Source organism: Sinocyclocheilus anshuiensis, unplaced genomic scaffold (genome assembly GCF_001515605.1).
Source record: "Sinocyclocheilus anshuiensis isolate Anshui unplaced genomic scaffold, SAMN03320099.WGS_v1.1 scaffold1524, whole genome shotgun sequence".
NCBI lineage: Eukaryota > Metazoa > Chordata > Actinopteri > Cypriniformes > Cyprinidae > Sinocyclocheilus > Sinocyclocheilus anshuiensis.
Window position 1 is genome coordinate 78,807 of NW_015559670.1, and position 12,317 is coordinate 91,123.

General features: G+C 38.5%; 1 protein-coding gene across 1 annotated transcript in view; it reads right to left on the reverse strand.

Annotated features, from left to right (window-relative positions):
- Nucleotide 1: 1 nt before the first annotated feature.
- Nucleotides 2–12,317, reverse strand: part of LOC107681616 (potassium channel subfamily K member 9-like) — a 50,439-nt gene continuing 38,123 nt past the window's right edge. Inside the window, exon 2 of the mRNA XM_016477925.1 lies at nt 2–1,051. Within this exon, the coding sequence (XP_016333411.1) occupies nt 126–1,051 (926 nt within the window). The 3' untranslated portion in view covers nt 2–125. The remainder of the gene's footprint in view (nt 1,052–12,317) is intronic.

The window sequence follows — 12,317 nt, forward strand, 5'->3', positions numbered from 1 at the left end:
ATCCACCGAGTGATCAAATGTACTGCTGGTCCGACGTCAGCCAGATAATGACGAGAAAAGTGGCGTAATGAGGTTTGGTAGAGCAGCAGCATTGGATATGTGTGTTCAGTGGTTGCCGTCGGTTCTCAGATGGACTTGCGTCGTCTCATCAGCTGGAGGTTTTCCGTGAAGCTGTGCAGCCCGGGCGAGACGGAGCTGATGGGGGAGGGAAGGAAGCTGTTTTTCAGAGTGCTCGGCGAGATCTCCTCTATGCGGTAAGACACCGTCGAGTGGTAGTGATGGTACTGATGAGGGCTCAACTGGGAGCCGAACGAGTTCTGGTGTGGAAACGCACCACCACCGCTGCTTCCTCCTCCTCCCATTCCCAACCCGAGGCCGACCGAGCTCCCGAATTCGTGCGAATGGTAGTGCATGCAGGAGCAAACGGACTGGAGATCGGTGACCTCGGATCTGTAGCGCTGCTGCTGCTGTTCTCGTCTCCGTCGACTCCTCTGCAGCGTGTCCTCCTGGATGTGGATGATCATGCTACTGCGGTTCCCCGCCAGGGAAGCCCTCTCCTCGGCGTCCCGCCGCTCGTCCTCGCTGTTCATGGTCAAGAAACGAAGGACCACCAGGTTGAGAAAGGCCCCGATGACCGTCAGTCCCACTAGGATGTACATGAAGCTGAACGCCACATAGAGGGGCTTTCTCTGCAAAGCTTTGTTGTTCTGCAGGGCCACAAAGTCCCCGAACCCGATGGTAGTGAGCGTTATGAAACAATAGTAATAGGACTGAAAGAAACTCCAGTCCTCATAGTGGGAGAAAGCTGCCGCGCCGATGCAGAGTGTCCCCATGCAGGAGAAGAAGCCCACGGTCACCATGTTCTCCATGGAGACTTCCGTGATGTGCATCCCACAGCACTTTTTGATGCGCTTCAGCATGTACTTCACGAAGGTGTTCATCCTCTCGCCAAGGCTTTGGAACATCACCAGCGTCAGAGGGATCCCAAGCACCGCGTAAAACATGCAGAACGCCTTTCCAGCATCTGTGCCTGGAGCCGCGTGGCCATAACCTGAGGACCAAAGAGACAAGTGATCAGATCAAAGATGACAAGAAACAACAAAAACGGAGTATGCTGAGAATACTGCTGGTTAAAGATCTGGGCTGGTGGTCACCAAATGTTGCAGGTGTGAAACAACACCTGGGATCAGGAAAAAAAATGCAGTAATTTTTCACAAACTGATGCCATTGGAGAGCTTTGATCATTGGAGATGCACTGATCATCACATTTTCATCTCTAAAGAATCATATACAGTACTGTATTGACTCAAAGACCAAATGCAGTGGTTTGCTGAACCTAAAGTGCTACAAAAACCATTAAAGAACCTTAATTTGGGGAAGGCACTTTTCCCAAGTTGTCTAAACTGATTATCCATGGGATAAGTGTGCTGTATGCCAATTTGGATAAAAGCATTAGCTAAATTACAAAGTAGTAAAGTAGAACCAAGAAACTGCTTTCACCTGCTCCAGAATTCAAAAACGGATCCCATATCGGCAAGCAGAAATTAGCAACATGGTGTGCTTTCGTTCTTTAATCTAATTGTACTCTGGTGACCAGCCAATTTATATAACTTCTATCATCTTCACCAAATTCCAAGAAGCTAATCAGTCTATTTCGAAGAAGTGAAAGTTCCTCAAATTTTGGCTTCGCCTGCAAACGCACGCAGGCAGAAAATATGAGCTGAGCCACGCACTCTATTAGCCAAAACACTGAGTATAGGTCACGCAAACCAGGTGCCTCTTTGATTTTATTCTAGGCTCAGAGATTGGAGGGGTGGGGGTGAGTGGGCGTCCAATTAGTGCCAGGTTTCCTCTCTTGCCCCCTTGGCCTTCTTCTTAGGGGGGCAAGACAGGAAGGTAGGTGTTACAGGTTTAGAAAAGAAAGAAAGAAGAAAGGATGGTGGAGCCAGTAAAGCTTTTAGCTTAATTGGACTTTATCTGGAAGTAAAAAGGCTAAATTCGCTGACTCAAATCGAAGCCAACAAGCCTTTCTAATACAATCTTTGCTGATGGGCAAGAAAATAAGTGACAAGACTATAGTAAAAATGTATTACATCCCACTTCACTATGCCAAGGCAAGTATTCATCCTACCCCTTTCATTAGCACTAAGAAGGTATCATTCAAAGAGCTTTAGCTACACTGGCGTACGTGTTGGTGTGATCGTAGCTCAGAACATAGTGGTTTAAAGTGTTTTTAACAGGCTTCCTTAAAGTTACTGTAAGCAATTTCAGACGTTTTTCTAACTTACACTAGACTTCACACTGTCCCTTTAATCAAAAGCCTTCTTACAAAAACCACCCACCATATATATGTCAACAAACCTTAACACTGACAAGCAAAGAACATTTTCTGAATGGATAAAAGGTGTGAGCTGCTTGTATCTGTCTTGTGCTGCTTACAGCAGGTGCTCATTGTTTGGCTGGTTAGCTTCAGCAGTTAGTAGATCTGAAGGTAAAAAAGCATATTTTTCCATTAATGGCCAATCAAACGTAGCCAAAAGCAACACATAAATAATATAAAAAAATAAAAAAAAAAGTTAATTATAGATTCAAGAGTTACATGTGTTTTTGGAGTACAATTAATAGTGTGAAACATCAAACAGTCTGCTGCAGAGACTTCTAACAAAGTGAAACTATAAATATATAGACATGTATACATGTACATATATATTACATTGAGATATATCAATCTATATCAGTTCTTAAACAGATTGATCTTTTAGTCTATGCTTTTGAATTTGATGTGTGAATAAAACTTCACTAGACATGTCCCATGTAGACAAGTCTCATCTTTCAAATTCTGACCATTTTTATAAGGAAATCCAAACAATAAATGCCAGGGATGGCCCAATCAGGTTTTTTGTGTCCCTAAACAGATCCAAGTCATTGAATATTGAATATCTGCCGATATAGAGTCCCGATCCGATACTTGTATTTTCCTAGTGTTGGTGCACAATTCAAGTACAGTAAAATTATTCAAATTAATCCAATGCATACAGAGTTGTGCAGAAAGTAAAAGTATGTACATACACGCACACGCTGCCGTTCAAAAGTTTGGGAGTAGGCCTATTTTTTTTAAAGAATTTAAAGATATGAATACTTTTATGAAAAGTGACAGTAATTTCGGTTTTGAATATTCTGTTCTTTTTAACTTTTTATTCATCAAAGAATCCTGAAAAAAAATATTAATAAATCAGCATATTGATAATGAATCAGAATGATTTCTGAAAGATCATGTGACACTGAGGCCTGGAGTAATGGAAGATGAAAATTCAGCTTATAATCACAGGAATAAATTATATTTTAAAGTATAATAAAATAGACAACTGTTGTTTTAAATTGTAATAATATTTCACAATATGACTGTTTTTTTCTGTTTTTGATCAAATAAATGCAGCCTTGAGCAAAAGACTAAAAAATACAAAAAAAAATATTGCTGATCCCATACCTCTGAACAGCTGTGTGTGTGTGTGTGTGTGTGTGCGCGCGTTTTTGTTACAAATGAACATTAAATTTGTATAATGACAAAGGTATGACATAGGTATTACAAGGAGAAGGTGACTTTTCAGGACATTACCCCATGTCCCCACTTTTCAAAACGCTTATAAATCACACAGAATGGAGTGTATTGAAAATCTGAAATAGCACAAAGTTTCCTGTAAGGGGTAGGTTTAGGGGTAGGGTTGGTGTAGGGCAATAGAATATACGGTCTGTACAGTATAAAAACCATTACGCCTATGGGATGTCCCCACTTTTCACAAAAACAAACCTGTTTGTGTGTGTGTGTGTGTGTGTGTATACACAATATGATACTCTCTCTATGTATAAGACATTGGTAGATGTAAACATGTTACATTGTCACAATTATTAATATGGGAATACTGATATAAACTAGGCTATTTTATATGTAAAATAAGCAGAATAATTGCAACAAAGGGGAAATGTGGAGATATGTTTAGAAAGCATGAATCTCACAGTGTCAGATGCCAGTCTATCAGTCAATTCTGAAGCAAGGTGCAACCTAGCAACGTGTTATGACAACAACGTGTCAGATTGTCTGACGGCAGAGTAAGTAAACAATGGCTGCATCCGAAAGCTCTAAAATGCTGCCTTCGGTGGCAGCATTCCAAGGCATTCCAAGACAGGAAGGCATCAAGGCACGTCTGAATCCAAATTCTGCTTTACTTCCTGTCTCCGCAGGTACCTTCTTCTAATCAAATTTTGAAGGCAGCATAGATGTATTCTCCGCTGCCTTTGATATCCCACAATCCTGTGCGTTCCATTCTGTGTTCGTTGAGTTAAAAAAATAAAGATGGCGTCTGAAAGTTGCGTTTGGTGGTCAGTTTGGGTGTAAATGTATATTTCTGTACTTTTGATGTTAATTCTAGCGATAAATCAGTATTATAGTAATTCAATATTTGTTTAGTTATCACCAAAACTCATTCTATTTTGTTGTAGATCACTAAACCGTTACGCTGCCTCAGACAGTAGCCCCTCACTGCAGAACACAAGATCCAGGGGGCGTGGTTGGATCCACATCTAGGGGGTGGAGATTGGTAGGTTTAGGGGTGGAGATAGGTAGGTTTAGGGGTGGAGATGGGTGGGTTTAGGGATCAGGGGGTGGAGATGGGTAGGTTTAGGTATATGTAAAGTGGGAGGAGTTGGATCTGGATCCAACCACACCCCCTGGATCTTGTGTTCTGCAGTGAGGATCATCTCGCCTCAGAAGCCTGTCCGAAATCAGTGTCATGAGGTGCCTTCGTGCAAAAAGGCTGTCCACAAAGTCATTGCCTGATAAGGCAGCGAGGCAGCAAGTTAGCTGCCATAGGCTTTCGGATGCAGCCAATAAATAAATGAGAGATTTGTTACAAAAGTGTGCATTAAATATACTAAACATCGAAGCTCGGAAGTGTGAGAGATGCTAGAACAGACCTCACTGGATCTTGTGTGCCACATACATATGTTGCACTTCTTTTCCTTTTAATGGCAGTTGGCAAACCCACTTATAGGCACATACTGCCACCTACTGCACGACACCGGCATAACAGCCGGTGTAATATAAGTATCGAGCTGAGGAGAGCCGATACTGATCCATGAGAGGTCCATGCTTCTTTTGACACTATTTATTGTGTGTATAGATGCCTCACAATACTGAAAACAACACTACTAGTTATAGAATGAAATAAACATGAATATACATCTCATGTCTCATGTAATCACTCAATCAGTGTTTCATCCCGCAGCAGGGGCACTGTTTCTGGGCCCCCTGGACAGCATATTCACCCGGGCCCCCTCGTTCTGGTGGGGGTCGGGGTTCCCCCTCCGTCCGCAGAAATCACGTTTGGTAGAAATCATGATCGCATTCCCCTCGGTAGAAATAGCGACCTCCCCCCTCCATCGTCGGGCCCTTGGAATCGTTGTAACCCCAAAACCAATGTTACACCGTGTCTACACCGGACGCGAGTGGCACGGCGCGACAAAATACTATAGAACTCATTATAATCAGTGATGCTGTCTACACCATAGATATATATACATATCTATGGTCTACACTGGATGCGGCGTGGCACAACAAATCCCCGACAGAAAACTGCTGCTGCGTTCTATTCATGACGTATTGACACAAATTTCAAATGATTTTCAACGGTCGCTTTGTCGCGTCCAGTGTACTAGACAGACTTTAGCTGTTGCGGCGCAGACACGGTGTTACTCACCTATCGAGAAGAAACAAAGCAACCTTGGCGTCTGATCGCAGGCCTTCCACTCCTTGAGTTCTCTCCAGCGCTGGAAAGCTGATCCGATATTTACCCAGGCCCTACTTCTTGACTTATTGCCTTAAGCCTTCTTTTGTTCCGCAGACGTTTTCCTCTTTTGTTTTTTATCCGCCATCTCTATCTTTCTGTCGCTCACTCGCTAATGTCAGTCCTGTGCAGTGTGCACTGAACGCTCTCTCCTCCACATCATGAGTAGACGCCTCTTACTGCAGATTGGCTACAAGTTTGTTTTGCTAGTCGGCCCGAATCAGTATTCTAAAGCGTTTTTGAAAAATTGCTTACCCCACCTTTAAAGACAGAGCCACAATTTGTTCGGTAAACAACTGTTTAATAAAAATAAAAAAAGCTATTTTATTTCATTTTTCCCTACTGTACTAAAAAAACGTACCAAACTGACATCAAAACAGAGGTATGTGCTGAACCAAGTGGCTGTCTTCGAGCGAGTCAATGAATCATTCACGAAACCTAATTCAGGCAAAACCACCGAAAATATTGTGTCTAAATGATAAGTTACTCAGCTTTCAGAGGCGGACAGCAGTGAAGTATTTTTACTCTGCTGTAAAAGTACTTTTCAGGTGCTGTACTTTATCATAGTGTTTTTCTTTAGAAAACTTTACTTCACAACATTCCAAAGCATAATATTGTACTTTTTATTGCACTACGTTTCATAATAAATATAATGTAATACTTAATTACATTAGAAATCTATTACTTTCTTACTTTTACTCAAGTAAAAGTAATTCAAAGATGCACTTGAGTACAAGAAAGTACTACATTTTTAATGTTCTTAAGTATTAAAGGTAAAACAAACAACAACTTTTATTTATGAAATGAAGTGCAGTAAAAAGTATGACATTATGCTTTGGAATGTAGTGAAGTAAAGTTTTCCAAAGAAAAACACTCTGATAAACTACAGATACTTTTTAAATTTACTTGAGTAAAGTAAAAATACTTCACTACTGTCCGCCTCTGTCAGCTTCTGGAATTGTAAGAAAGCAATATCATACTTGCAATCACGCTGTTAGATAAAACTATATAAAATATATAAAATACATCTAAATGTACCTATCAATCTAAAAAGAGAATTAATTCATATCTCTACAGAAATAGAAGCAGATTTAATGAGAACACATCCCATTGACTTATAGCCTCTTGAAAACCTTCTGAATGCCCACTGGACAGCCCACGCCGCAGTGCTCAACACCCACAAACACATGCATTCATTACCGCAACACAGCGCGGCCATGCAGCTCAACTCCTGCTGAGCACTTGTGCGAACCTAACTAGCTTTTACTGATCTTTTGGACTTGTAAGGATTGATCTCCCAGTTCCCCTGAATGCCGCCTGCCCACTCAAGTGTGCGGTTATGGATTCTATTTATAGAAGTCGAGCCTGATCGATTCGATTTGCAAGTGGCACCAGGGAGAGTTTTCCTTTCTTTTTCACTAGGTACTTACTGTGTTGGAGTTGCTCTCTTGACCTCATGTGCAAACACATGGAATTGGAAACTCCATATTGGAAATATGGGTGTGTAAATTTCATGTTATCACTCTCAGCTGTGCTGAAATATTGAAGAAAAATATTGCTGGGGTCAACAGATTGAAAGGTCAAAGTGCACTTGGATAGAATTGGCAGCATATATGACATATCTGAAGACAAAATTACATTCAATACAGTTGCATTTTAAAGATGGAACATATTGTGGAGCTGTCGATAATTCAATAACTCTGCATTTTTAACAGCATACTTTTGGAAAGCTCAGTCCTTTATTTTTTGGAAAAGAACTGAATAGAGAAACTTTAAATGTATAACCTTATATATAGTGATTGTGAGAGAAAGACATGAATAATGTTACAACAGACTTCTATTTGAAATTAGGGCTGCACGGTTTGGGGAAAAATCTAATTGCGATTTGTCTGGTTAAAATTGTGATTAGTGATTTTTAAAACAAATTAACAACAAAAAAGATCATTTGAATTAAACTTATAATTTACACTCAATATGTTATTATTGCATACTGTTTTATAATGTACTACAATACTGAGGTGCAGATAATTGCCATTATATGCAATAAGTACTATAAATAGCAGACAATCTTGTTATTTTAACACACTGTAAATAGAATCTTTAGCTATTTACACTTAGTGTAAATAGCATATCGCTAAGAAAATACTGCTATTTTCACTTAGTGTAAATACAATCCATTGAATGAATGAATGAAATATAAATGCATCATTCATTCACAATCCATTGCTATTTGCACTTAGTGTAAATAGCATCTATCGCTAAGAAATATGCTATTTTCACTTGGTGTAAATAGCATCTAATCTAATCTGTTTTATTAATTACTATATAAAATATAAACTAATGCATATTATATTGTAAAGTTTTTTTTTGTGTGTAATTGTATTTGTATTTTCTATTTTTGTATTTGTGTATTTGTGTAACATGACTTCAGTTGTGCTTTTCTTATTAATGGTGAAAACAGGAGAAATTCACCTTTTCACAAACTCTTCCAGCATAGTTATGTGACATTAGTTTTGTATAATATCCTGTAATAGACAAATATATTTGGAATTACATAGAAGTAAAAATGAAGCAAACCTAAAGCATTTGCACCCTGTAAGAATGCTAGTGCTAAATAACACCAAAAAGTGTTCAAATCACCTTGAAATAATCAAGTGCCACCCAAACATGTAATGCCATTCAAAAATACAGTAAAAACAGTAATGTTATTACAGTTTGAAAAAGTAACTGTTTTCTATTAGAATATATTGTAAAATGTATTTTATTCCTGTGATGCAAAGCTGAATTTTCAGCATCATTATTCCAGTCTTCAGTGTCACATGATCCTTCAGAAATTATTTCTAATATGCTGTTATGCTGCTCAAGAAAAATATTATTATTTCTTATTATTATCAATGTTAAAACAGTTGTGCTTTTTTTTTTATGTAAAAACGTATTAAGAGACCTAAAAAATTTAATTATACTAAACTTTTAGTGGAAACCGTAAGCAATGCCACATCACTATTCATGACAACACAAGCTGACAATAGAGATATGCAAGCTTTCGTGTCTCACCTGCATCATCTGAGCATTGCGGACACACTCTCCTCCCACATGTTAGTGATGGGAAGTTAGGATAATTTTACAGACTCGGACCTTTGAGTCTCGTTCAGCAAAATGAACGAATCTTTTTTCGAGTCATTTCGTTCATTTTAGCCAAATATAATTAAAATGTTACGTGTTACTTCCCTAGAGTCACATTAAAGATTCGTTCAAAATGAACAAATCGTTCAAGAACAACCCAACACTACCACATGCTCACTGTCAACACAGTCAAAAACAGCAAAGATGGCTGAAGCTGCATGCCGTGAGTCATCTGCATAAGGTAAACAATGACCTGCTAGCATGTTGAGCACTCTTCTGAATTACTAGCGCACATAAACGGAACAAAACAAAATGACACTTTACATATCAGTCAAGGCAGTCTTCATCCAAAACAAGATGCAGTGGGAACCAGACCTTTGGCAAAGTCAAAAGTCTGGTTACGGAAGACTACGCAAGCCCCTGAAGTCAGTACATAAACTACAGCATAGTGATTTTGAACCGTTCGTGGTAATATTGATTCAGCAAACGACAAACACATAGTATTCAATTCGCAAGATTCCCTGTTCACCTCGGTGGCGTTCCTCCTCCTCTTTCTGAGGATGAACGCTTGCTTTAGCGAGAGCTCTTGAGTGGGATGTGAGGAGATTAGAGCTGATGCACGTAGGTGGTTTATTTACTGTCAATGCAGAGCATTGCAGAGCTTTGATACCGTGAGAATTTAAAAGCATTTTTATCGCTATCTGTGGCAGTGGGTTGATCTTTTACACAGTTGGGTTTTCGTTCCAGTCCTGGCTGTTGATGAGCTTAGTCATACAGCGTGTGCGTGTGGTCTCTCTCGTTACGACATAGCCTGAGCCAATGGGAGAAACGCATGGGAAACTGTCAAAATTATTCAGATTCAAAATAAACCGCTTTGAAGCATCCAGGAGTCATTTGTATTTTAAAACAACTGCAGAGGGACAAATTTACGAACACCAACACTACAGCATGCGCATTGCGTGTTTCTAGGTGTTTCTAAAGTTTTACCAACTCTTTCAAGGTGTGTAGGGCACTAAAAATCACCTTCATAAGTGTGTGTCACACGTTTTAGATGAGCATCTGTGCTTCGTCGCCTTCTATTTCACATTATGCAAGTGCTAATTAATATTGAGCTTTGACACTTTTATAACACGTGCAGTAATTACCTTAAATGAGTCATTATTTGCAGATTTGATTCATTGATGCAATATTACGACACATAATATTCACAACAACAACCGCTGAGTCTGTTATGCACACCGAGTGAATGCACAGGTTAAACAATTAGATCATTATTTAAATCTTCGTGTTGCTGTGATGATGGAAGGTTAAGGCCTAACCATGATATGGTTTACTACGATACGGTAATAACAAAAACTAGCTGTATTAGGTGAAAAGCAAACAATGTGCATTTGCTTTTAGAGGTAACACACAGGTAAGGTCATTTTGGTTCTGCAGTTAACATATGTGTTTCATTACTTACTACACAGCATGGATTTGTCACAGTCTCTGTTTTTTATTCCTTGAAGCAGGCATCATTTTGATGATACCGATAATCGCTTTTCCGTCAGCTCTGGTTAGACAACATCATGTTTATTCTGATATGATAATCTCATTATTCCATCACTGCAGCAACAGAGCCCTTCGTTCAACAGAACACAGGCCAGTTGCCCAGTCACAGGTGTGTGTGTGTGTGTGTGTGTGTGTGTGTGTGTGTGTTTTAAAGAGTGACAGAAAACCCTTACAAAAATTTACCATGGTAACTAACTATAGTCAACAAGACACAAAAATAACATAGTATTGATAACAATAAAATGGGTAAACAGAGTGTTATCGCTGTTAACAAAAACAATTAATAAAATTATCAAATTAATTGAAATAAAGCTGAAATAAAATAAAATATAAACATTTGATGAAAAAAGTTAAACTTAAAAATATTCAATGAAAATTTAAATGGTTTCCTTGGCATCTAACTGAAAAAAGTAAAATTACTACAATTAAAATACAAATGAAGCTAAATAGAAATATTTAAATGACAAAGCATATAACAAAATTACAACATTTGAACCAAAATATAGAAAATATTAATAAATAGTGTAATAGTATATAAATAATACTGTACATTAATAATAACTATTGCTGTCTTCTAAAATGTAATTTAACTTATAAACTTATAATTTAACCCCCAATTTTGCAATAAATAACTAGTAGTAATCATAATTTTTTTTTTTAACGCACGTGTCTTCTCTAGAATTTCAGAAGAGATTCCAATGGCCATGTACACACTGTTAATTCATCTTTTAGTGCTTAATCCTGTTCTTTACACACAGTTCAGTAATTTATGGGAATGACAAATGCATTTGACTACCGAAAAAATGCAGGCAGTTACAAGCATATTTACAAAAATTCTATGCAGTGTGTACAGAACTGAACTGAACTCCTAGTTGTTAATGATGTATTTAAATGCGTATCATTGTTGTCTCTCTCTTTTGCATGCACGGTGCAAGAAATCATAGTGAACCAGCTTCAATTTGTCAGTGTTGCCAGATATATATATTGCTGTAATACTATGTTGGTGGCCTTAAAAACAGTGGCCTTAAAACAATAAAAAAGAGCGACATCTGAGCAATAAAATATCAGAAATCTGAAGTCTGGCATCTACACCAGGTCCACCATTTTGTCCATAAGCATCTGGACACAAACACACTCTCGCACACGCATGAATGAATTTGCGCATAAACACACACTCGCTTTCTCACACGTACACACACACACACAAATGTCATCCTGCCATGTGATTTAATGAACTCAGTCACCCTTTTAGATGTAGTCTCTCAGAGGACTGAAGCATCTAATTTCTCATCAGATTCCCGCTGTTTGTACGCACCTGCTGTGCCTTTTAGAGAATCATATCTGATGTCCCACACACTGCTGTCAGTCCTATAGTGTTTGTGCATTGTAAAAGCTTTCAAAAGCAATTAAAAGTTAGCAGGATCTTGTTTGCGTATGTGTGTGCGGTTGTTTTTGTGTTTGTTTGCAGCCGTGTAGAGTGATTCCCTCTTGAAAATAAACGTGCATCGTAGATGACTGAGTGTTTGCACTTGAAGCAAGCAAGAAATCATTCTTATATTCTAGAAAAACAACCGAAATGTGGTGCCCAAACAAATGCAGTGCAATTCAGTTTCAATTCATTTAAAATCGATTCTGTTTCAATTCTGTTTCCAACAGTTTAATTCTATTTATCTTCTATTCCATTCCAATATAATCAAAGCAGCCAAATGTGCCACTCAAACAATATAAAATTAATTTAGCTCGTTTTAATTAAATTCCATTTGATTCTGTAGTTCAGTTCATTCTAAATCAAGTAAATTCTAA